Source organism: Alligator mississippiensis, chromosome 15 (assembly GCF_030867095.1).
Source record: "Alligator mississippiensis isolate rAllMis1 chromosome 15, rAllMis1, whole genome shotgun sequence".
NCBI lineage: Eukaryota > Metazoa > Chordata > Crocodylia > Alligatoridae > Alligator > Alligator mississippiensis.
In genome coordinates, this window is record NC_081838.1 from 9,019,683 (window position 1) to 9,045,087 (window position 25,405).

Sequence of the window (25,405 nt, forward strand, 5' to 3'; positions counted from 1 at the left end):
GTCTATGCTTTGCTCCATAGGCTCTGTGCCTCAGTTTCCCCCCTGTATAAAGGACCTCAGTGGAGCAGAGGGTGACAGGCGCCATGCCCAGCACAAGGTTGGGGGGGGGGGGGGGGGGGGTTGGTCTCAGAGGAAGCCCATAGTTGCTCTTGGAGTGTATCACAGGGGAGCTGAATACTAGGGAATAAATACCCTGTGCTCTCCCAAGCACATGTTAGGGACAGCAATGGTATCAGCTCCGAGCCCCTGGGGCTCCTTGCTGAGGTGCAGGCTGCTGGGAGGGTCCAGCACGGCAGCACAGCGGAAAGACCAGCCACTGGGGAGGGAGCAGGATTTGAACCCATGAGCCTGGGGCACACCAGCTCCTGCTCTTACACAGCCTCCTCTTCCCCTGGGAGGCAGCCCCCCATGCACCAGGGCCTGGAGACGGATCCAGGGGTGATTTGCCGGGTCCAGGGGTGACCCTTTGCAGGAGTCCCCCCACCCTATGTTGCCCCCCAAGGCTGAGAGCAGCCTCCTGGCTCCTTCCAGCCGTACCGCGTTCCTTGGAAGAGAAGGCACCTTCACAATCGAGGTGCACCCAACCCCTCTGACCCTCAGTGCCAGCAGGGAAGAATGTGCCAAGCACAAGCACGCTGACCCGGACCGAGTCTCTGTGGCATGTCAGAAGAGCTTTCTACTGGCTTCTGAGCTCCAGTTTTACACAGACGATGTCCTGGGCATCAGCCACTGCACCTTCTATTCACCGCAATACGGTAATTGAAAACTACAATGGGACCAAGCAAGATGCCCTGCAAACTGGGGGGTGCCCCCCACCAAGCATCTTAACCCTCTCAGCACTGGGAACTCAGCCTGAGCCTGGCCAAGGAGACCTTCCATTAGCATGAGCAACGCCAACACTACTTACCCTGGCGCCGGGCAGGCCAGGCTCTCCGGGACGGCCGGGGTCACCATTAGCTCCCTTGGGTCCGGCCAGGCCGGCGGGGCCACGCTCGCCTGGGGCACCCTATCCAGGGGTGGAAGGAAGCGCTGGTTAGCTTGGTGAGGGCTGGGCCATGATCCAGCCCCACTGACTCCCAGTCCCAAGCTGAGATGGCCATTGGGCTGGTGTGACTAAGGCACCAGTGGCTGGGTGTGGGGGCATAGTGCCAGCCTGGCCTCCCATGGCTGGGTTGACTGGGGACAGCCTTGGCCTGAGCCATGGAGGAGGCTCGCACTCAGCCCTGGCTTCCTCCCAAAGGACAGACCCGTGGTGGGCATAGCCGGGGGGTCCGAGTCCATCGATACAGCCCCAGTGTCATGTGTTGGGATAAACCCCCATGAAGAGCCTCGCTGGGCCCCAGTGGCCCTTGAGCTGGCCCGCTCCAGCCCCCATCAATGGCCCACAATGGGGATAACTGGTATTGCTGGGCCTGGCTCCACTGCAGCAGCTGTGGCTCTTTTTTGGGACGGAGGCTGCAGCCAACCACCCCCTCCCCACCGACCCCGAAAACAAGGTAGGCTGCAAAAGGGAACATGCCAGGGCAGCCACATGGTGATGCCAAACCCAGAGCAAGGCATGCTTGGAAAGACGGGGACTCTGGAAGCGGTGCCTGGGGGCTGAGGGAGGGTAGAGTGGGGCTGGGGGCATCACTGCTCTACATCGGGGCCGCTTTGACGTGGTTCTGGAGACAGACACCTCTGGGGGCGGCATTTGGGGAGATGGGACCGAACCCCCAGGCTGGGTCTGGAGCCATCTCCGTTGCCCCCTTTCCTCCGCAGCTTCCCCCAGCCCACACCCAGCCTCTGTGCGCTGCTCCAGACCAGTCGCTCCACTCACCTTGGGTCCAGCGAGACCATCCTGACCGGGGAAACCACGGTTTCCAGGGGCACCCTGGGGAGGAGAGAAGGTCCGGGGTCAGGGGGACATCCAGGCCGTGGGGCCAAGGTGGGATCTCCCCCATCCCAGCCCATGTCTCGGGGTGCTCTGTGACAGCTGAAGTCACGTGGCTGCAGCTTGCACAGTCGTGGTCGTCGCACCAAGCCAGCCAGGACCCCGTGCTGCTAAGAGCTGCAGGGCTTGTGCCATATGGGGACAGTAGCTATCACATGGGGTGACCCCGGGGGGAGGAGCCACCGTCACTTACTCTCTCTCCAGGTGGCCCGTGGGGTCCAGCAGCACCCGGTTCACCGCGGGCACCTCTCTTGCCTTCCTCGCCAGCTGGGCCGGGAGCTCCCTGGGGTCCCGCGGGGCCCTGAAGGGAGACACGGGGGAGAACAAGCATTAGGTCAATCCACCCCCTCACCCCACCCCTGCCTCCCTGGTGAGCAGGGTACTGCCTGGGAGCCAGGAAACCCAGGCTGTGCCCTGTGGCATTGGTGCCTCAGTGTCCCTGCCAGCTCCCAGCCATCGCCCTGAGAGGCTCTGAGCCCGGCCGTGCCATTGAGGCTGGGTAATGAGGCGATGGGGGCATGCTCTCGACAGGGCGAAGCGGGAGGCTGGGTGGAAGGCAACAGAGGGGCTATTGTTTCCCACCCCCCCAGTGCAGCCCGGGGCCATGCGGGCTGCCAGGAGAGGGGCTCGGCAGGGAAACAGGCTCGTTAGCAGCTGCAAAGAGGCTCTTGCTGTCCTGGGAAGGCCCCATCCTGGACAAGGTCCTGGCCATGGGGTTCCAGGCTGCAGCTGGGACTCAGGACACCTGGGGGTCCCTGCAAGCGCCTTGCTCCTTGCAGCCCGGGCTGGGTCCGGCTGTGGGGTCAGCGCAGCCTGCATGTGAGCTGCCCCCTGCTCCCCATCAGCCCGGGGGAGGCCTCGGTGCCCGGGTATCAAGGAGCAACCTGGGCCATCTGGGAACGGGACCTGGCACAGATGAGCAGAGGGCTCCGGCTGGGCTCGGCTACTCACCGTTTCACCTTTGGGGCCATGTTCGCCCTTGAAGCCTGCGATGCCAGGTTCACCCTGCAAAGCAAGAGAAAACACTCAGTGCCCCTGAACCCTCGCCCATCGCCCCCGGGGATGGCACCGGCACATCCAGGAGCCATGGACAGAGGAGCAGTTGTCCCTGGGAGAGGGGCAGTGGCACACGCGGGGCATGGGGGGCCATGACCACAGCCAGGGATGGGTGGCATGGACCACTGGGCAGAGCCAGGAGCCAGGGTTGTTGGGCGGAGTCTATGGCAAGGGGGCGGAGCCAGGGAAGGTTAAGTGGAGTCTTCAACAAAGGGGTGGAGCTAGTGGGCTGTTGAGCAGATCCTTTGGCAAGGGGGTGGAGCCAGTGGGCTGCTGGGCGGAGTCTGTAGCACAGGGAAGGAGTTGGAGGTAGTTGGGTGGAGTCTTTGGCAAGAGGAGGTGGAGCCATTGGGCTGCGGGGCAGAGTCTGTGATGAGGGGAGGAGCTAGAAGGGGGATCTGCAGCAATGGGGCGGAGTCAGTGGACTGCTGGGTGGAGTCTGTTATAAGGGGAGGAGCTGGGGCTGCTGGGCGGAGCCGTCTGTCCAGGAGCCTGGCTGGCCGGTTCTTACCGTTTGACCTTTGGGACCCAGAGGTCCTGTAGCTCCTTGAGGCCCGGGAGGCCCGCGGGGTCCAGGGAAGCCAGGGGCACCAGCGATCCCGGGAGCGCCCTGCCGGTGGCACAGGGAGAGGAGATTTAGGAGCCAGGAGGGTTTTGCTCTGTCCTCCACTGCGTACACTCTGCCACCAGGTCCCCCATCTCCGTGTGCCCATGTCCCCTGGGCAGAGAGGGACCCCCCCCAACCACCTGAGCCCAGAGGCTGCCACCCTCTTCCCTGCTCCCTGCACCCCCAACCCCCAGATCCTGCCCCCCCGGCCCTTGCGGCCCAGGCGTACTCACAGCCGATCCTTTCGCTCCGGGGATGCCGTCGGTCCCGGGGTTCCCCTGAAAGCAAAGAGCAGGTCAGGGTGCAGCTCTGGGGAAGCCGTGCCCATGGAGAAGGTGCGAGGCAGGGGCCGGCTGGGTCTCGGGGAGCTGACCCATGCCTCAGTTTCCCTACCCGTGGAGTGAGATACGTGAGGAGGGGCAGGGGAGGGGGGCAGGTTACTTACGGGGGCTCCAGAAGGTCCAGGAGAGCCGGGGGTGCCGGATTCTCCCCGGGGGCCCTGGCCACCCTCGGGACCACGAGCACCGGTGGGCCCAGCTTCACCCTGCAGCGGAGAAGGGAGGAGAAGGTCAGAGCCCCGTGGGAAGCCCTGGGAAGTGGCACGACGAATGGAGCTGGGGCACGGCCTTGTAGGACGAGTCCCCAGGAAGCCTCCGCCACTGCCCAGCCGGCTGTCCTTGGGCATGCCCCCCGGCCTGCTCCGTGCCTCAGTTTCCCCTCCCGCCCCTAGCCTGTTAGCTGCTCACCGTGTGTAGCACTGAGAAGAGACAGGCCCTGTGAACCATCACCTCCACCCCCAGGTCTCTGGGCATTGTCCAGGCCTTTGGGGACCCCTGCCCCCCACCCACTCTCAGGGGTCTCCCCCACTCCTAACGAGGTCGCTGGTCATTAACAAAGTCGCACTGATCTTCCCCCCACCCCCACCCCCAGCCCATGGCAATTGGGCCAGGTAGAGCAGAGGGGCCTGGAGCTGGGAGAACGACCCTCTGGCCTCTGCCTTGCGGCAGGCGGTGTTGAGAACAGGCCTGGGTGCTCAGACCTTTTGCTGGAGGAGCGGAGCGCTCTGCGAGGGGTGCAGAGAGCAAGGCGGGAGGAACCGGTACCTACCTTAGAGCCGGGGGCGCCTGGGAAACCTGGACCTCCAGAGGGGCCGACAGGTCCCTGGGGGAGAAAAAAAAATGCCATGAGGACCCTCCTAGGAAAAAGAGCCTGGGATAGGGACTGGTTCTGGGGTGAGATGGCTGGACCGGGGGTCTCACAGCCCAGAGGAGGGTCAGACAAGGAGTGCCCCAGAACAGCCCAGAGGTGGGAACCACCAGCCCTTTTGCACTTTAAGGAGCCACGCAGAACACAGTGAGTGCCGTTAAAGGACTCGTAGATTATTTAAAGATATACCATACTACCCAGTTATTGCCCATTGCTGCTCCTGGATGTTATGAGGGGGGCAAATTGCCTGAGGCAAGGAGGAGCATTTAGTGCTGTGTTTGTCCAGCACCTAGCACCTAGTCCCGAGGAGCTGTCTGGGGGCACTGCCACAACAGACCGCCTTAAAGGGTGCCCCTGCACTTAGCAGTGGATGAAGAGGACCTGGGGTGTGGGGTTGGATAGTTGTAAGCTGCTTTAAGCATTTCTCACCCCCTCAAATACAGGCCGTGACCTGGGGCTCAGTCAAATCACCTGGGAACAGACCCATTGGAAAGGAAGAAAGCGAGATGTTTCAGGGGGAAAGCAAAGTCTACTCACAGGCGGGCCGGCGGGGCCGGGGAGGCCGTCGTTGCCACGAGCACCCTGCAAAAGGAGACAGCGGACATCAGCAAACAACCACCGGTCCAGGAGTGATCCAGGCTAACCGGCACCATCGCCTAGTGGGTGGAGCACCAGCCTGGGACACCTGGGTCCTCTTCCCAGCTCCGCTGCTGGGTGGCTTAGGGCAGGCCTGTCCACATGCCGCCTTTCTCCTAGGAGCAGTGTGCATTTGTGCAGCACCTAGCGCGGTGAGGGCCTGGATCTGAGCCAGGCTGTCCCAGTGCTAGCACAAGGCAAGTCAGAGGGGGGGAAAGCAGAGGAAGGGAACCGGTGCAACGCCCTGCCGGCTGCTGGATTCAGGGCAGCACAGCGCTCCTGGCGCACCCGGCTGCAGCCGCTCGGGGGCACTGCACGGGCTCAGGCCGGCAAAGCAATGGACCAGCCCAGCCAATAGGACCGAGAACCCCCCGCGGCGTAAAGCAGGAGTAAGATTTGCCTGGGGACACCCGGACCCTGCCTTACACCTCTCAGGAATCTCTCCAGCTCTACTCTACCATGTAAGAGATGAGTACTTGGCCCGGAGGGAGATCTCTAATAGGGCTGTGAATAGGCAAGGCGCTGGTAAGAGAGCAGGGAACTGAGGGCAGATTTCCCTGGGGGACAGGACCCGGATGCATGGATATCCGAGGATGGCTGGAAGGTCCCGGACTTGGCTCTCCATCAGCATAACAGGATCGGGGCCCCAGCCTTGCCGGGTTCATCTCGTACAACAGTCCTGCCCACGAGGAATTCATTACCCCGGGGAAGGCAGCAGAAGGGGCACGGGGGATGAAAGCCTGCCCTGCCGAGAAGTACATTATTAGACTTGGATCCGTGCTATCAGGCCCCAGAGCCAAGTCACAGGGAAACAACAGGAGCCCTGGCCAGACAAAGCCCTCTATTGTCAGCCGCATCCCGTTTTGGCTGAGCCCTGGGGCCGGGTTACACAGCCAGGCGGCCGTCTCCTGTCGGGCTCTGCTGCAGCGACCAGAGGAGCGGAGCCCTGAACTGGCCCCTCTCAGCAATGAAAAACAGTCCTCCAAACCGAGGGAAGCGCCTTAAATATTGTGAGGGTTTTTTCACTCTATGTTCTGGGCTCATATCATCTCTGCCGGGCGTATTCGGGCTCCTCCCCGCAGCCCCCAGGCCTCCAACGGTGCTGCTATTTGAAGCACCAGGTCAGATTCGCACGTGCTCCCGTGACTCCAGGACCTGGAGATTCACTAGTGTAAGATCCAGGAGGACGTCTCAAGGAAGTACGGAGCATGTTCGGCTAAGACCTGCCCTGCTCCTGCTTTGTCCAGGACGCCAAAAATCTCAATCCAGCGTGAGGGCGATAAAACAGCGGGGGGCAACCTTTTTGGTAGGCGTGCCACCAATTCAGCCCCGTGCCCTCCAAATGCCACTCTGAGCCTGCCTGAGCTTCTGCTCTGCTTTCTCCTCCCTGCTCTGTGCCCCCCAACTGATCTGCTGCTCTGTTCTCCGCTCTCTGCCTTGGGCTCCCTGTTCAACCTGCTGCTCTGGCACTTGTTTGGCTCAGCAACACCCAGAGCATCTGCACTTAGAGCATTGCACAGATTGTAACAGCTTTCCAATGCAACACCTGGAACAGCTGTACCTACAGCTTCACCAGGCAATGCCTAACACCTTTTACCTATAGCTTTCCAATGCAGCCCTGGGAATGGCCGTACCTACAGCTTCACCAAGCAAAACCAAATGCATTGTGCATACAGCTTTTCAGTGCAACACCCCCAACTCCTGTAATTATAGCTCCACCAAGCAATGCTGAATGCCTTATACCTACAGCTTTCCAATGCAACACTTGGAACAGCTGTACCTAGTGCTCACCACGCAATGCCTAATGCCTTTTACCTACAGCTTTAAAATGCAACCCTGGGAAGTGCTGTACCTACAGCTTCACCAAGCAATGCTGAGTGCCTTGTGCTTACAGCTTTCCAGTGCAACACCCCCAACACCTGTACCTACAACTTCACCAAGCAATGCCGAATGCCTTGTACCTACAGCTTTCCAATGCAGCACCGGGAATGACTGCACCTACAGTGTCACGTAGCATGAAATCTCCTCCAGTGTGACGGTGCCTACAAACTGTTTCACTTGCAATAGGGCTGTAAGGGCAGGGGGAAAGTTCCCTCACTGTTGTCAGCCAAGCAGGGAGTGCCCCACGTGGTACAATACACCCGAGACCCCCAGGGCAGCCCCTGCCTAGTGCCAGGGTTGTGGGCACTGACCTCCCCTGGTGAGGTGGCCAGAAGGGAGGCAGCAGGGGATATGCCAGGGTAAGTCACAGCACTTGGGAGGGCCCTGGAGAGCCCGGCAGCAGCAAAGCAGGATCTCCAACAGCTGTCTGTATGTGTGCTGGGAATTCGGATGGAGCCTGAGTGATTTAGGAGCTACACCCCAATGGATTTCATAGGACCTGGCTACTCAGTTTCCTGAGGGCCGCAGGAGCAGGCCAGCACATGGGGCCCTGCCATCATGCGAGGGGCTTGCCCCGAATCCTGCCCCTCAGCTGACCCCTGCAGCACGGCCCCCATCCCATCCTCCTGCCGGAGCCCGGTGCTGGTTTCAGCAGCTCTGTGTGTCATCTGCGGGGCTGAATACTGAACTGACCTGCACATCTGCTGCCCGACGTGTGTCCCTGCACCTGCTCTAAGCCCCTAGGGGCCGTGGCTCCTAAACCACCTAGGCACTCAAAGCTTCATCCACAAGCATCTACTTCCCACCAGCTTGGGTCCCAAACTCCCACAGAGAGACCTGAAAATGGAGCTCTGGGCTCCTAAGTCACTCAGGTACATCTGCCACTGTCACCCTACAGCACGTGGCATCCACAAGGTGCAAAGCTTGTGGCCAAGGTGCTCCTGGAGCACAAAGCCACCCTGAACAAAGCCCGCCCCTCGGCTCCCTTCCCCTTGGGGAGCTGGGAATGTTTCCTGGGGTCTCGCCAGGGTGACCAACTGGAGGTGGGGCTTGTCTGAATAATTAACAGAGGGTCCAGGACTTAACGAGGAACCTTCCAAAGGCAGAGAATGGTTTTCCGCAGCTCTCATGCCTCCAAATCACTTAGGTCTGAACAGCCAGCTCCCAAAAAAATCACTTTGCAAATGTTCAGGGGTTTGTGGGGAAGAAAGAAATCTCCCCGGCGTTAATTGGGGGGGGGGGGGGGTTAAATCATTCTGGGGCTAAGGACTCTAGGATAAAACCCTGCATGGACAGAGAAGACACTTGTCTGGGATGGTTTAGACAGGGCTGATCCCTCCTGAATGAGGGGTTGGGTCCTGATGACCTCCTGAGGTCCCTGCCAGCCCGAATTCTCCATGATTATCCAATTTTTCTCATTGAGGGGTGAAGAAAAAAGGACTGCGCTCATTCGCATACCACACGCCCACAAGTCAGACACATCATTTTTCAGGGGAAGAGAGAACGAATGAAGCAGAGACTCCCCCCTTTAGCCAAACTGCCCTGATTTGGGTTTGCAAATTGAAGATGTGCACCCCAATTTTCAAAGGCTAAATTTAGGGGAAGAGGGGTGTGTGGTAGGGAAGGAGATAAGGTTGTTTCTCAGCCAGCCCCTGCCTGGGTAAAGGGTCCAGACAACGGCCTGCTTCTCTGCACAGGAAGCTCAGCCTTGCCAGGGACACGGATGTTGGATGGAAAGGAGCATCGTACTCACAGCAGCGCCGGAGGGGCCGGGACGTCCTCTCTCACCGGGCAGGCCGCGGGGACCCTGGGAAAGAATAAGGAAGAGAGTGAGGCTCTGCTGGCCATCACAGAGGTGCTGGGGGACATTGAGTCTTTCTAGTGACATCGGAAAGATTGGGAGAGACTGGAAATGGGGGGGGGGGGGGGGGGGGTCCTGCTTCGCCGTCAACCTGTTCCAGCCATTTGGATCCAGTGTGTGTTAGAGCAGCCTTGCACCTGCTCTAGGTTATAATTTGCTTTGCTAGGAAGCAAAGAGCAGTCGCAAGCCAGTGCTGTCCCCAGAACCTTTGCATCAGGGGGTCTTGTCCTCAACAGGACACCTCTGGTGGTATAGAAGGACCTTTGTCCGCAGATCAGTCAGCCCCCGTGCTGGGCAATGCCCCCAGCACCTGCCCAGAGATGGAGTCAGGAGGGCAGTGCAGCGAGCTGTCTGCTCCTCTCCCCTGGGGAGTGCAGGCCTCTGGCGCAGCTCCAGACAGGTCGCTGCCCACCCCTGTGCCTCAGTTTCCCCTGCAGTCTAATGAGACTGTTCATGCTTTAGCACTGGGGCTATGTCCCACAAGGCATTTGTACAGCACTGAGCATGGCAGGTTGATGATTTGTGCCCGGCTGCTGATGGAAAGTGGATTGGAGGAAGGGAACAGAAGTCAGCGCTGTGTTGCCTTCCAAGGCCATGTTGCTCGGTGGGGCTGGGCTGCAGAGGGGAGGGGTGACCCTAGGCCAGGGGCTCCCCTCTGCCTGTGTCTCATCTGTTCAGACCAAGGGCTCATTGGGCAGGGCCGATCGTTTGCTCTGTGTTTGTACAGCACCTGGTGCATGGAGCCCTGATCTCAGCAGAGGTGTGTACCACACCCAGAGCCAGGATCTCTCAACAGAGGTGTGTACAGCCCCCGGCACTGCCTCCAGGTTTCAATGTGACACCTACTCACCATGGGACCGGGGGAGCCGTTCTCACCAGCTGATCCTGTTTCACCCTGGAAGGGAAGGAGCAGAGAGTGAGTCTCCAGCCTGCCTCAAGCCTGGGCCTACGGTGAAGCACGGACTGGGCCCAAGTCCGCCCTGAACCCACTGGTGAACCACACAGGTAAAGAATCCACCTCTGGGGGCACCTTGAGGCTGGGGGAAGATGCGGGGCTAGAGATGGGGGCATGGGGATAAGGGGTCCTACTAGGACTAGGGGAGGAGATGGAAAGAGGCTGGTGGGCAAGATCCAGTGAGGAGAGGGGCAGAGGATGTGGGACACCAGTAGGACCATGGCCCGTCCTCTCTGCACTGAGCTCCAGCAACAGAGGCCCGGACCAGCCCTGCACGGTGCCCTGCCACTAACCTTGGACCCTGCTGGGGACACCGAGAGCCATAGCTGTCCACCCACTCCCATGGCCAAGCCTCCGTCCATCTTGGCATACATCCCCCCGCTTTCCCCATCTTCCACACCAAGGCGTAACCCTCTTGCCATCCACCAGTCTCAGTGCATGCACCTCTGTCTGTCCGTCCATCTGTCTGTCCGTCCGTCCATCCATCCATCCATCCATCCATCCATCCATCCATCCATCCATCCATCCATCCACCCCAATGCATATCACTGTCTGTCTATTCATCCAACCATCGACCCTTCCAACTCTTCCTTGTCCATCTCACCCTCCTTGCCTCCCTCTCTCCATCAACCCTGAAACATACTCCCTTCCATCCATCCATCCATCCATCCATCTCAGTGCCTACCTTCTACCCATCCATCCCAACACTTTCCCTTCCATCCATGCATCCATCAGTCCAGACCCATCTTTACTCATTAATTGATCCAGCCCCCAAACCCTGTCTATCTAGACCTCTGTCTTCTCCCACCAGCCATTCCAGCTCTATCTGCCACTCTCTCCTCTGCCTTCTCCCTGGTCTCTGGCTGGAGTGGAGCTAACGCCCGAGCGGTGAGGCTCCGACATGATGAGAGCTCAACCCCAAATTCGGCTAAAAAGGAGCTGGTAGGTGGAGGGGGCACGGTGCCTGCCTTGCTGACCTGGGAGGCCCCTTCTTGCCCCACGTCCCCAGGCTGGCTGTCCCCCACACCTGCTTCTGCCACTGACTTGGTCATGTTCCTTCATCCCGCAGGCCTCCTGCTATTCAAGCTGCAGCCTCTAGTGGGCAGTATCAGTCCAGTTCCCCTCACCACCCTAACAATGAGCACTAACGACCTCCCCCTGCTAATCAGCGTCATTTGGGGCATTAGCTCACCTTGGCACCGGGGGCCCCTGCTTCTCCCTTGGCTCCATCCAAGCCAGGGTAGCCCTAGAAGAGAAGGAGACAATATTTACACTCCGGACAACTGTGAGATGAGAGACAGACCGAGGCGGCCGGGGCGACCACTTACCCTGTGCCCTTTGACTCCAGGCAGGCCGGGGGTCCCGGGGAAGCCTCGAGCACCCTGAAAGCAGAGAAGGGGAGGTCATCATGGGGGAAAGGCAGGGAAGGGGACTGAGGGACCTGTTTCTCATGGGGGCTCAGCAGGGATGTTGCTACAATCTCCTGGAGCCACCTGCAGCTACCACGTACGGCTGCTTGTTAGGGTAACGCGTGGAGCCCAGCGGAGAACACACAGGGTCAGAGCGGGGTGTCACGTACGGCCAGAGCGGGGTAACACGTAAGGCCGTACAGAGGGACGTATAGATCCAGGTTAGGCTAGCACATGGGATGAACTAGCTGGGGCTGGTCCTACTTTGAGCAAGGGGTTGGACCCAATGTGACCCTGTGAGGTCCCTTCCAGCCCTCGTTGTCTGTGATTCTTCGGGGTCGCATAGGATAAGATGGGCCTATATCATGTAACATGGAAACCTCTGTATGGTAACATAGGGACAAAAAGGTGGCTATAGAGATCCAGATTAAAGTAACAGGCAGGGTCATTTAAGGTAACAGATGGAGCCATGCAGTGTAATATATAGGGTCATATAAGGTAACTCATAGAATAAGGTTAGAGTTACATACAGGGCCAGAGCAGGGCACTATGTAGACACTTCTGGGGTAATACACAGAGCCATATAGGGGAATATATAGACCCAGGTTAGAATGATATATAGGGCCACATCTGGGGTGACCTATGGGGCTATCTAAGGCTATAGAGGGCAACCACTGGTGGGGAATGTGTAGCATAAGCAGGGTAGCCTGCAGGGCCGTGTGGTATAACAGAGCCAGAGGAGAGTGACCCACGGGGCTTGGTAAAGGGGCTGGATCTTCACGGGGCCGGGCTCAGCCTGAGCCGGAGCCCTGGATCCGAACTGTCCTGTTCCTATAACAGCCTGGGCCCCCCCACGGTAAATGGGTGCTGGCTTGAAGCTGGGGCGAGCCCTGCCTTGGATCCATGCAGCCCCAAAGCCCCATCTCCACCCCATTCCCTGAGTCCCCCATCCTGAACAGCCATGTCTCCAGGCCTGGCTGCCTCCTGCTGTCCGTACCTGGGGGCCGGGGACTCCACGCTCTCCAGATTTGCCAGGCTTGCCTGATTCACCCTGCGGGAGAGAGACACAGAGAAGAAACCCCCTTAGCCTCCATCAGGGCAATCATAGGGTATCGAAGCTCGACTACAGGGAGCCGGAGCTGGTAGAGGGGATGGTGCAGGGCGGGCACCGCATCCAGCCTGCACCCTCCAGGCTGGAGCCCGGGACCTGAGCACAACGCTGCCGCGAGCAGCCAGCTTTGATGTCCCATGTGACTGGGTCCAAGGCAACTTACGTCATCACCGGGTTTCCCAGGGGGTCCGGGTGGTCCTCGGGGACCCATTGGGCCCTGGAAAGATAGACAGAGAGATGCAGGGTCAGAGCGGTGCAAGCACTTCTAGCCGGACGCCTGGCTTCTGAGCAGGGGAGAGACTAGTTGGAGATGGGGCAAAGTCTCAACAGGGGAGGGTCTCAGCAAAGGATGGGTAAGTGGGGAGGGGGACTGCCAAGAGGCAGAGGACTCTCTCTCGGAGTGGGATGGACTCAATCATCCTGGTGTCTGCTTCCAGTGACTCCACTCCCAGCTCAGAGACCCGGACAGGCTAAGTGCAGCCAGCCAGTCTGGGGAGGAAAGAGAAGCCTTCCTGAGCAGCCTGCGTCCCAGCCCCCTGGATGTGATGTCATTGTGCTCACATCACTGGGCTGCCTGGTGACATCACTCTAGAAGTGTCAAGCCCCAAATGCTCTAGCTAGGAGCCTTGTTGGTTCCCCCTGGCTCAGCACAGCTGATGGGGAAGGGAGACCTCCAGTTAGAAGGGGGGCTGCCAGGAGGAGCTCAGGGGCCAGTGGAAGGTGTTTCTCTCTCCCACGAGTGCCACACTGCTGGCAAGGCACTAGTGGGTGCTGTGCCTGGCAGGGCACTAGCGGATGCTGTGCTGCTGCCGGAGCCAGGATAGGTGCTGACATCAAGGCTTCCCTGTGAGCACTCTGCAGAGCCCCGGAGGGCAAAGCAGGCCAGGCCCTTGGCACCCAGGTGTGGTCAAGCACTCGGAGATGGGTGCAAAATACAGCTGGGCGGCTGGGATTGCCCAGTCCCTGCTCCACGATGACCTCCATCCCTGGGTATTTGGCATAGCCCCTTTGAAAAAATCAGTGGTGCCAAGCCATGGCATACAAGGATTGGGGCATCCCTGAGACCCAGCCTGCTCAGATCTGAATCCCTTCCCTTTGCTAACTGTGCCCCAAACCTGATGCAGCCCCCTTGGGCTGTACTGGAAACATCCTGGTATGGGACGTCCCAGCAGCCAGAGCCAGCCCGATCCAAGCTCTGCCTCTCACTCCCTGGCCAGGCCTCACACTGTATATAGCCAGGAGCTCCCTAACCTGCCTGCCTCCGGGTTCATCTAGCCCTGAATTGCTCTGCTCTGGCACTGCCACCCTGTGTCACCTTGATCAAGTCACTTTGCCTCAGTTCTCTGTGTTCAGGGAGGTGCTGAGTGTGCTCCCTCCCTCCTTGCTGGGGGTCTAATTCCCACCCAGCACACACTGGCCATGGGCATCTCCATCACACGCAGGGTCTGGCTCTCATGGACACCAGGACCCTTCATGCCAGAGCTGGCTCACCACAGCTGCCAGGGCCTTGGGGGCCATCTGAATCTGTCCCAGAGACTAAATTCTCTTTCTACAGGCCATACTCAGCATTAACCCCTGGAGCTGAAGTCTGAGATGCTCCCAATCTGCCTATGGGGTTTACAAGCCCAATCCCTGTTGGCTATAATGGGAGCCAGGTGTCCAAATCACTTAGGCAGCTTGAAGCATCTCCTTCTACACCTTTGTTCCTTTCCTTGGCGTCCCCTCAACTTTAACTAGTCAGGGTGGAACCGCCCGGAGGGAATGTTTCTGCTGGGACGTTTGCGGGGCGGGGGGCGGGGGGCTTCAGGAGATGGGAATTCGTGGAATTTCTCGGGAGTCAGGGCCACGGAGGCTGCTGGAGACTTGCAAGTGCAACCCGGGGGCATTGGCATGTCGGAGCCTCTCCCGCTCAGTCTAGCCACGGACGGCATCAAAGCCCGTCTGGTTACTTACAGAAGCGCCAGATTCTCCAGGTTCCCCGGGGTTGCCTTGAAAGCCTTGCGGGCCCTGAAACATGGCAGAGAAGTCATGTCAGATGCATCAAACAGCAAAACCAGAGCTGCCAGCTCTCGCCTTCCCAACCCCCCAGGGGAGAAGAAACAGGCTGGTACTTACAGGTGATCCGGGAGGTCCAGGGGGTCCCCGCGGGCCCATGGGTCCCTGGAGGAGGAAACACAAATCACAGTCATGACGGGAAGGGCCAAGCCTTGAGCAAACAGGTGTGAAAGCTCCCAGGTAAGAGCCCCCACAGAAACCCAGCCTTTTTCCTTGTAGCAACTGCCTTGTCTTCTCCTTGCTTGTGTGCCTCCCGCTCCCTGGATGTGCATCACCACAAGCTATTTTTATTTAGAGAAACTACTCCACTTAAAGGACAAGGAAAGAGCATGCGTTGCCCTGGCCAGGAGCCATGTTTACTAAGCTCTGCCTTTCATTTAGCGCTTGCCAAGAAAGGCTGGAGAGCAGAAATTTCCTGCTGGAAATCTTGTGGGATCTTGAAAAACAGTAGCTGCTGTCAGGCTTTCTTCAGCCCCTGCTCCAAAAGTAACAGGGATCAAGCCTTAAACAAAATGCTCTGTTATTCTCTCCCAGCCTTCTGGGCTGGCCTTATTGAAACTGTTTGTTGTATGGTTTGGGATGCTCTCGCAAGCGGAGCAGGGACCAGAGCACTTAAGTCATCTTGGATGTAATGACTTTAGAGGCATTTGGATGCACTCTAGTTTGTGACAGAATATCAGCAGAGCTGTGCGGAGTGACACTGACTCAGGATGGGGCCTGCAGGGTATAGTTGCGCTGGATGGCAACTCCCGGCGCTCGTCAGGTCCTAGCCCTAAAAATCAGAGTTCCTCCAGAGGTCCCAGTGCCACGCCTTACCATCGGGCCCTGCATCACTCCCATCTGAGCACCGCCAGCCTTCTCGTCAAAACCTCCGGCCATCTGAGCAGCAAAGTTCTGCGAGAGAGACAAAAGCAGGGGCACAGCTGAGTGCAATTCTCTTTCAGGATCAGTCATGCACTTCAGGCAGCGACCTCGATATAATCAAATGCACTGATATTCTAAAGCATTGCCATCATTAAGGGGAAAAGGACCCCCCCCCACACACCCCACCCCACAGAGGCCAGTATAAGTAGGGCCCAAAAGATTCCTAGCCCTTGGTAGGTAATGGTTTCCATGTTTCAGAAAGAAAAAAAAACGTAGTCTTTATTAGATCTGATGTTTGGAAAGTTTTGAGGCCCAGGATCAGTTTGCTCTAAATATGCAAAAATATTCTGAGCTTTCATTTAAAATGTTCTTGAGATAAGAATGAGAGCCAGGCTTTCTCACCAGGGGTGTTGGGGAGGGAGTTTATTTGGAGAGTAAAAGCTAAGACTAAGAATGCCAAGGGATTTCTAGAGTCACTTGCTCTGATTATTTTTTGCTTAAACACCTTCTCTTAGAGGCAGCAAGGATGCTTTGAAAGACATGGCGACACAGATCTTTTTTTTTTTAAGCTGCCCAACATGTCTCCCAAAAGCAAAGGACGATTGATTCATTGGAAGAGACACGAAGCCTCAGTCAGGGTGAACAGCAGAATGTGCAGCATGTGAGGACACCAAGAAATGTGCCTCTAGAGGGAACACAGCAGAGTTAAATGTTTAACGCTGTTGTAAGACCAACAAACTGCATCCCTGGGTTTCCTTTTATCCACCACCATGTGGTAAGTGCTGCCCAACCCCTGCAAAGCTAGACTAGAGCCTGGGAGCAGCAGAGTGAAACTGAGGAGGAACAAAAGTGAAACACTGGGATCTTCCTGGGCCATTGATTTGCTGCAGCTTTGGGTTTGTGCAAAGGCAAGGACAAGGTGAAACTGACCAGCACCCCCAAGGGAAACTGACAAGGGCACAAGTGAAATTGACTAGGGAGTGTGTCAAGGCAAGAGCCAGCCACAGCGCATCATATGTCTTTATGACTGGATGGCTGCACAATGCCTGGCTCAACATAGCCCCCTCATCCCATCAGGAGCCACAGCAGTCATGGTAAGGGGAGACTGCCAGCTGGAGGGCCCAAAACTTATCCTTGCACTTTGCATCATGGAGGACCCTTAGGACTCCTGACCTTTACACTGTCCTAAAGGCAGGTGGTTCCTGCTGAATGATCCCGCACTGGGGTAAGCTCAGATGTGCTGGGCACACAGATGTGCTGGGTATGAAGTTCAAAGGAGACCCGCTTGAGGATACTTACTCCACCAAGGCCAGGGGGTCCTGGGGGACCTGGAGGTCCAGGGGGTCCAGGGTTTCCAGGTGTACCAGGTTCGCCATCTCTACCCCGGGGGCCAGGAGCACCCTGGAGAAGGCAAGGGAGAAAGGCAGATACTTAGCAGGAGCCAAAAAGACTGCTCCAAACATCACAGACAGCAGAAAGCAAAAAACTCAGAGCCTGCATTATTGACATGAATTAATTAAGTGCTGATTCGTTATTTATAACCCATCGGTGATTCTGTACAATTGGTTCTTGCTCATACAGGGCAGTGATCATTCATCAGCTTGCCCAGTATTTAGTTACTTATTTATTTATGTGAATTAAACCAGGGTGTAGCAGTGTCTGGGAGCAAAGTTATTCATATGGCAGCACTATGTGATCTGATCACGGTGCTTAATTGACAGTGGTGTCCTTGGGCCACAACAGTAACAACAACAACAATAACAATAATAGTAATAAATCATGAGAATAAGGAGCTCTCAGCCCCCTGGAGATTACAATCCAGCTGAAAGAACACAACTTCTGTATTAAATCAGGGGACTGCCAAAGCAAGCAAATGCTTTCTCCCCTGCTTCTCTTTCCCTTGGATATACTTTAACTCTGAAATGCACCTTTTCTCCCTTCTCGCCGCGATCTCCTCGTTGTCCTTGTTCGCCTGAAGGTCCCTGAAACAGGTGAGGAGAGGGCAGAGCTCAGTTAACAGATTCACATCAGGGTTTGTTTGTTTTTTTTCCCTCCCGCAAATATTCAAACAATGTGACAGAGAGAGTCTGTTCCCACCTGTGGTCCAGGGGGCCCTCGTGGTCCTACCACCTGGATTGGAGAGAGACATAGGGAAGTCAGTGAGAAGCCCATGCCCTGCCTGCTGGCTGGGGGTGGTGACAGGGTGCGGGGGGAGAAAAGGGGGAGGGAGGCATGCAGAGGACTCAGATCCAAACTTACATCTTTAATATCTCCGGGTTCACCTTTTTGTCCCTGCAAGGCAAAGCAGGCAGCATGAGCACTCACAGAGGGTACCAGCAGTTTACGTGCTCCCAGCCCACCCCAACCCACTGCCCCCCTTGTCTCCAAAACACCCTGGATAGCAGAGCTCTGTGTCTGTACCCTGCAAAGGATCTCAGCATCCACTTTGCTTTCAGCTGCCCCACAGCTGTTTCCCCCTTCACCTCTGGGAACATGCTATCCCAGGATAAAGCTCTTTGTGCTGGGACAGTTATGTCCACACTGGGAGGGGATCCTACGATCTTAAGTACCCCTTTACAGATGCTTGTGTATGAGCCCAGGGGCCTGAGTCTGTGGCCACTTAAAATCAGAGCTGCTGGACTGGCCAGACTCCTGCTCCAGCCCTACGTGACCCAGTTCAGACAAGGCCTTGTCCGATGTCTCTAATGGAGTATCTCCTGATCTCCGAGAGGGTAGTTTCGGATAGCATCGGGGCTGGTATCTCCATCAGCCCTGTGACAGAGGCCCCTGTGTGCTGCTCATGGGAATGAAATTAAAATGTGTCAGCGGAGAGGGTAGGGTGGGGATAAATAAATGGTTGCAAGCTCACCTTGGGGCCAGGTTGCCCTGTTAGGGATGAAAGAGAGAGAGAAAATGTCAGAATCACAAGAGATCGCAAGTCTGGGGGCACGTACAAATGCCCCTCTCTGCACACACAGGTACATGACAAGGCCAGGGAAAAGACACCAGGGTGGGGGAAGTGGGGTCCATTGGGAGAAAAGGACAGGGGTTGCTTTTCTCCTTTATACCCAACTGCCTGCAGAATACCATTGCCTCCCTGGAGGAGGCACTGCGGTGCTCAGGGCACTGGCTGGGATTCACACACGGAGGGAAGGAGTCTTACAAAGAGATGAAACGAGACAAGGGTTCAGGACAGCGGGCATCCCAGTGCGGGGCTGCGATAGCTCCAAAGCTATGGGGGGGCTGGCATGTCTTCTTCTACCCCTACCCCCTTCCCCTCCAAGAATGGGCCCAAGCTGATTAGGAAGCAGAATGACACAATCAGGGGGGAAAAAATGCTCGTTAAGCAACTAGAAGCCACGAGGCAAGGTGAGGCCCGGCCCTAAGGCAGGCGTTAGAAAGCAAGTGTCGGCGTAACCGCATCGTCACCGTCCTCCTCCTCATCGGCGTACCGCACTTCAGCGCACGCGTTCACTCAGCTCTCAACCCTTCACTGGCCTGGAGGGCTCTCGGCCAGACCTCGTGAAAGGCAAGGCACGGAGGAGCTGGGACAAAGCAGGGTAGCCCGTGTCCAGTGAAGGGTTAAAAAAGGCAACTTCTGCTCTCTGGGGTCAAAGCAGTGGGGCTGGCACCTGGGACCCTGGCTGGAGCTGCCTCTGGAGCAGGGCAGGATGGCTGGTACGAGTCCAAGAAACAGCCTCAGGTGCCCTTTCCAGAGACAGGTGTCTCCTGAGCTTCTGCAAACCGGACTGTTCCTCCAGCCTCAGAGCCCCGAGGTCTCTTAAATATCAAGGGATCTCTTTATAAGCCAAAGCCCCTTGGGTTGCAAGAACCCAGCAGGGATTTCTGGACCTGTCTGGATTCCCAAAGCAGGTTCTGACACCGCAGGGGGATTTCCAAAGCCCTTTTTGAGGTGCTCCCCCCCTGCCCCTTGCCCTGCTGTTCCTGCTCCTCTCCCGGTAGTTAAAGGCGGAGATGAGCAATGAGAAAACTCCCTGCACCGGGCACTGAGCGCTGCCTGGCTCCCTTAGAAATTTGTGGGCAGTGGATTTAAAAGCAGCCTTTTGCCGGAGCTCTTCTTGGACACGAGGGCAGGGCAGGGCCAGCTTTGATGCTGTCTTGGAGCCTTCATAATTATGGGGATATCTTTAGCTCTGGGGCTGTTGAGACTAGTCTGAGTTTCCTGTTGATTATGGTCAATATTTTCTGCCCCCAGTGTCACACGGTTATTTCAGCCCTCCGAGATGCTAACGCCAGACCCCAGGAAGAAGTGGCCTTTCTTAGCTAAGCCCCATGCATGTCCCCAGTCTCTGGGCGTCCATCCATGGGGCTTCTCTATCTGTTTGGCTTTGATCTCCAGTAATTTATTTATGGAAGGGAAATAAATAAATTACGACCGCTGGCGGCAGGCTGGTCAGTGGGGCAGACAGGACAGCATTCTCCGAAGGGGATCTCGGGGCTGGGACAGTCTCTCATCTCTTCGCAGATTATGTCGTCACACAAGATCGTGCCCGTGTCACACACACAGATCCGGCACGGCTCGGGCTTCCACACATCCTTATCGCTATACCTCTGCCCATCCTGCACACAGCTCCCTGCCTCCTCTGTGCCGAGGGGGAAGGAGAAGGGAGAGGGGGGTGGGAGGGTAGGCAGAAGGGAGAGAAAGAAACAGGGGCATGATATCAGCATTGGTTACAGCAATCCTGTACGAGTGGCAGCAGAGCAAACAGCGCTCGGGCAGGGACCTGGGCCCTGTCGGGATCTTCTAGGTTTTCTTGGCCCAATTGCTGGCCCCTCCTAAGGCCTTCCCGTCTCCTCCTCATGCCGTCTTGAAAGCCCAACGTTGCTTAGGGGGTAAGCAATGGGATGTCCATCCCCCAGGCCCCAAATCTCCAGTCGCACCCCCTCCCTTCAATCAGGGTGGCCACAAAGAGGCAAGGGGAGGGTGCTGCAAAACACCTTTGCCCCAAACACTGCCCAGATCAGCTCATGTGCCCCCATCCCATCCCATGGGCATCCCCGAAACACTCAGAGCCACGGCAAGATCCCGCCAGCTCTATGCTGCTGCAACCTCCACCGTTCCAGGCAAGAGACTCCTGACTTGCACTGATGGGGGTGGAAAGGGGGCCAAGGACCTGCCCCCTGTCCCCCCACAGACATATCAGAAGGGGCAGTGAAACCCCATCAATGCTGCTCATCAATTCCTCTCCCCCCCAAATTGTAAAAGGGTGGAGGGAGACATAACCGAGACGCTGCTCCAAATGCCCCCTCCCCAAATCTGGAATGCAGGGCCAATGCAAAGCAGCCCGCTCCGGCTAAGCCTCCACGGGCAAAGGCTGCTTTTCTCATCAAAACCTCCGAAAGGAGGAAGGCAGGGAGTCGAGGTCCAATCCATGCCTGGAGCATGGGGCCCGGGGGCGGGGGGAGGTGGGCTGGGAACGCCGCACTGTTGCTGGGCGAGGGAAGGGTAAGGTGACCCCCATCTGAGCAGGCACAAAGAAGGGGCTCTTGATGGGAAAGACCCATAAAAAAAATATATATATATATAGGAGCCTCTTTGGTATGCGCCTGCCTTGGCCATCCAAGGGGAAGCCGTCATGGCAGCCGCCACTGAGATAACAGGGGGCCTTTGTGCAGGGGGCTGGGCGCCTCGGGGAGCCCAGGGGACCCTCCCAGACATGAATGGGCCTTTTCTCGAGCGCACAGAGAGGTCGATTCACGCCGCGCCGGTAGGAACCCGTTTAAATAAATAAGGGCAGCGTTTCAACTCCATCTGGAAACCATCGCTGCCAATCTCCCCTCTGCAAACAAACCTGCACAATGAGCTCCCTGCGCAACCTGGCGAGAACGGCTGCACGGGGGGCTCCAGGGCCTGAGCGCTACGGAAAGACGTGTCTCTCCCCGCAAGAGTCTCGGCCCAGGTGTCGGCACACCTGGGACGCCTGCGCTCGTGGAGGATGTTCGACACACTTGGACCAGAGCCTGGGATGCAAGAGAAGGCGGGAGGCAGCAGCTCGCTCTCCCCCTCTTTGCTAAGTTTTGGGCGCACTGCAAGCAGCGGGGTCGGGCTATTCTGCAGAATGACTGCCCTGACCTGCCTCAGTTTCCCCAGGACGAGGGAAAAGCAACAACCCAGCTTTTGCTGCACATAGCTAGAGCCAAGATACCCTAGCCTCGACCGCGGGACTTCCCTTGGGCTAACTCAGGAAAGGCAACCCCTTTACGCTCGCCCCTGATTGAAAAGGGCTCAAGCTGCCTTTTTTTTTTTTTTTTTTTTCTTTTTTGAAGCCGGAGAGGAAAGAATTTGAGCTTCTGTTTGCTGGAAGCCGAGGCTGGTCGCGAGACAGCGAACGTGGCCCGGAGTCAGAAGCAAAGCAGCGCTCCTTCGAGCTCGTGCCCTGCAATTGATTTACAGGCTGGAGCAGGCTGGAATTTGAGCAATAGGAAACCTGCCCAAAACAAGGGGAAAGGGGAAAAAAAAGCTGTTTCTACCTAATAAAGTTTCCAGTATCTATGCTGAATAATATCCCAGACTTCGCAGAAGTTTCTGGGGGGGAGGAGGGAGGGCAGGCTGCACTCAATTGTATGAGGAGATGGCTTTACTTTTTGTTTTTTAAAGAGCAAAAAGTGCTGGTGCTTTATGGGGACATTTTCCCCTCTGTCCCCTCCTCCTTATTCTCTCTTTTTTTTAAGTTAAACAATTTGCCTAGTGTTTCTGGAATGCTTTTTATCCTCCAGGTGGCCTCTTCTGCAGGGGTTTGGGGAGGGGGGAGAGGAGAAATTTCCTTTCTGATCCGTCAGTGTGCACAAATCTGGTAGCTATCAAGTTCCCCAAGGTTCGTCCCCTGCACCTTACGCAGAGACCCCGGCTGGGGAGTGGGAGGGAGGCGGGTCGGGGCTGGGGGCTGGCTGAGCAGCACAAAGATCTCTCTCTTTGTGAACGTCTCAGCTCCCGGCCTGTCTGTCTAGGAATGTCTGTCTTTGTCTGGCTCCCCTGTACACCCCCCATCCCACGCCGCGCATTAACTCTTTGGCTGCTGTCGGGAAGAGGAAGAGAGGGGAGAGATTTTTTTGGGTCATGGCTTCTGATCTAATGGAGCAGGGCGGGGGGTTTAGTCCTGACATGAGACTTTGAGCAGCGGAAAGGCTGGAGACCCAAGAAGAGGGTCACAAAGGCATTTCCCTTGCAAAGCTACCCAGCGGACTAAGCTAACCCAGAACTTTTCCTCCAATCAGCGCGGCCCGCTGGCTCCCATCCTCCCGTGCCCGGCGCCGGGAGAAGGTGGCACCTAGAAGGGACTGGACAGGGGGCAAAGCATCTGTGCTCACCATCAACCTCAGCCTGGGATGCCCAAGTGCCTGCCAGGAGGGGTGCAAGTCTCTTGGCTTTTCTGGCATACCCCCCCCCGCCCCCCAGCAAACCCCAGTTATACTTCCACCCCCTCCCAGATTCAACAGCAGGGATTTCTGCCCCCCAAAACCCTTGCCCACATTTCAGGGTGCGTTTCTAGAGATCCAAAAGAAAGGTGCCACTTACGGATATCCTCCTCCTGGCATCTGACAACTGCTAATAAAAGGACGTGGGTGACCGTGAGAATGACAAGAGTCCTTGAATTCGTCAAGCTGAACATGTCTAAATGTTAGACATGCAGCGGTCTGCAGAGGAGAAGCAGAGAGCGTTGGTTTTCACCCCTGGCACTACCGAGCCGTCATGCAGCCGATCCCCCTTCGCTCTTTGGTCTGGGCACAGCACGAGAATCCAAAGTACCTCGGCCCCAGCAGAAGCCCCGCGCCGTCTGCTCTGGGCCAAGGCACCACGGTTGTCTGTCCGCTCTGCCTTGCCGGAGCCGGTGTATATGTCCAGCTCCCAGTCCTCCCCTGCCCCCCAGCCGAGCTGTAACTCGAGCCCTCCAGCCTGTCCCCAGCAGTGTAGACCCCTCCTCCTCCTCCCTGCCTCCAGCCTGGGCACCGAGTCAGGGATAGGGGGGCCGGGGCCCGGCCCCTCCTGCCAGGGCCAGGCTGGCGGTGGCAGGCAAGGGGAGGCAGGGGTGCTGTGCCACGGAGTCAGGGGGCTTCTCGGCCCAGCCACCCGGGGCTCCCCGATGGGTTTCCCGGGACCCAGTGGTGCAGCGGGGGCCCAGCCCGATCCCAGTTGTGGGGTGCCCAGCGGAGGGGCCCTGCCTGCCTGCCCGGAGGGTGCCGGGTCCCAGCAATGTGGTGTCACTGGTGCAGAGGCAGTGACAGCGCTGGGACAGATCAGGGGGTCTCCCCTTTGGCTCGGGGGGCTCAGCCAGCTCGGACCCCCGGGATCTCCTCCCCTGCCAGACCCCGGACCCTCTGCAATCTCCCCCAGCCCCTTTCCAGACCCCTTGAGCTCAGGAGCTCCCCCAGCCCACTCCACCCCCCAGCCCTTCTGCCCCTCTTCCAGCCCCAAGACTCCCCCCACCCCATACCCCAGCCCCTAGCCCAGACCCTGGCTCTGCTATCCCCCGGGGGCAGCTTGCAAAGTGGGGCACAGGGAAAACCCCCACCCTGGGCACCAGCATCTGGGGCTGTGGGGTTTCCCCCGCACACTGCAGGGACTGGATGTCCCATCCTGCTCCAAGGGGCTCAGGACACTGCCTCCCCCACCAGCCTGGGGGTCGCAGTGCTGGACCTCCCCCACCCCATATGGGACAGCATCGCAACCTCTCCAGCGGGCTCCCCTGCTGCCCCCACCTCCAGCCCCAGGGGGACCTCATGCTGGGGGTGGGGGCAATTTGCAGGCACTAAAGGGGCTTGCAAAGGGGTCTCTACCCCGGGGAAGGCAAGTGTCGGAGGGGGGTGGATTGCAGCCCCTAACAGCGTGAGTGAGGGGGTTGTGCTTTGCAACACGTGGGGGTACTAAGGGGCTCCAAGGTGTGTCTCCCCTGGCTGGGGTGGATCTCTCTTTGCACCCCCCCAGGCTATCCCCTGGCAATACAGGGGGTCACCTCTGCTGCCCCTGTGCTTTGCAACCCCTGCCAAGGGGCCCCAATTCTGGTGCAGCACTGAATCACCCCCCTCTCCCCCCTGGGTGCAAGGCGCTGCCACGTTCATAGGTGGCCCCAGGGGGCACTGGGCATTGCACCACCCCCAAGCCAAACTGGCAGAGCCTCCGCCTCTGCGGCTCCTGCCGCCCCTGGAGCCCACATCCCCATGGCCCGAGCTTGGGGGAGCTCCCATGCAAATCCCATGCAGTGCCTAATTTGCATTGCATTTGCATAACCCCCCCAAAAGGTCCCCTGTGGGGTACATGGGGTGCTGAGAGCCAGAGTGGCCACACGGGCAGGACCTGGGAGATGCCCTGCTCATCTGCCAGGTTTGTCTGGGATGTGCTGAAAAGGGAACGATCCCACCCCCTGACAGTCCCAGCCTAACCTGGCTCCTTCTTGCCAAAGAGGCAACAGAGATCTCTTGTCCTGGGTGCAGGCTTGGGAGCAGCAGCTGGGGAGGTGGAAAGATCTGGGTAACCCCTGGGGGAAGCAACAGCAGCAGAGAAGGGGGAAAGAAAGGAGCAGGATTTCTAATCCAGAGCAGACCCTGGCAGAAATGACTTGTTGAAAGTTTGCTTCCACCTCCAGGCTAAGCCGGTCCTGACAGCAGTAGCCACATGGAGTCGCTGGTCATGCCCTGAGCTCGGTGTTGCTGGATGCCGGGACCCACTTCTGGACACTGGGACCCACTTCCAGGAGACCATAACGGGGCAGAGAAATCTCACGGGCTTTCCTTTCCTTCCCCACGCAGGTCCTTAAAACCCCTACTCCAGTACCATGCATGCGGAGCTGTCTCCACTCAGGACTTGCCTTAGCT

The 25,405-nt window shown here is 57.8% G+C and overlaps 1 protein-coding gene across 2 annotated transcripts in view; it reads right to left on the reverse strand.

The window, feature by feature from the left end:
• Positions 1 to 23,437, reverse strand: part of COL2A1 (collagen type II alpha 1 chain) — a 42,678-nt gene extending 19,241 nt beyond the window's left edge. The window contains exons 1-26 of one of the 2 annotated variants that reach the window (XM_014610052.3): positions 23,343 to 23,437; positions 23,112 to 23,230; positions 19,972 to 20,178; positions 18,444 to 18,460; positions 17,834 to 17,866; positions 17,672 to 17,704; positions 17,503 to 17,556; positions 16,874 to 16,975; positions 15,527 to 15,604; positions 14,771 to 14,815; positions 14,609 to 14,662; positions 12,819 to 12,872; positions 12,542 to 12,595; positions 11,464 to 11,517; positions 11,328 to 11,381; positions 10,031 to 10,075; positions 9,073 to 9,126; positions 5,340 to 5,384; positions 4,704 to 4,757; positions 4,042 to 4,140; positions 3,830 to 3,874; positions 3,501 to 3,599; positions 2,885 to 2,938; positions 2,127 to 2,234; positions 1,820 to 1,873; positions 908 to 1,006 (exon numbers count right to left, since the gene is read on the reverse strand). In XM_014610052.3, the coding sequence (XP_014465538.1) occupies positions 908 to 1,006; positions 1,820 to 1,873; positions 2,127 to 2,234; positions 2,885 to 2,938; positions 3,501 to 3,599; positions 3,830 to 3,874; positions 4,042 to 4,140; positions 4,704 to 4,757; positions 5,340 to 5,384; positions 9,073 to 9,126; positions 10,031 to 10,075; positions 11,328 to 11,381; positions 11,464 to 11,517; positions 12,542 to 12,595; positions 12,819 to 12,872; positions 14,609 to 14,662; positions 14,771 to 14,815; positions 15,527 to 15,604; positions 16,874 to 16,975; positions 17,503 to 17,556; positions 17,672 to 17,704; positions 17,834 to 17,866; positions 18,444 to 18,460; positions 19,972 to 20,178; positions 23,112 to 23,205 (1,689 nt within the window). In that variant the 5' untranslated portion in view covers positions 23,206 to 23,230; positions 23,343 to 23,437. Of the gene's footprint in view, positions 1 to 907; positions 1,007 to 1,819; positions 1,874 to 2,126; positions 2,235 to 2,884; positions 2,939 to 3,500; positions 3,600 to 3,829; positions 3,875 to 4,041; positions 4,141 to 4,703; positions 4,758 to 5,339; positions 5,385 to 9,072; positions 9,127 to 10,030; positions 10,076 to 11,327; positions 11,382 to 11,463; positions 11,518 to 12,541; positions 12,596 to 12,818; positions 12,873 to 14,608; positions 14,663 to 14,770; positions 14,816 to 15,526; positions 15,605 to 16,873; positions 16,976 to 17,502; positions 17,557 to 17,671; positions 17,705 to 17,833; positions 17,867 to 18,443; positions 18,461 to 19,971; positions 20,179 to 23,111 lie in introns of both variants that reach the window. The other variant, XM_006273340.4, reaches the window with a different exon arrangement.
• Between the last annotated feature and the right edge of the window lie 1,968 nt (positions 23,438 to 25,405).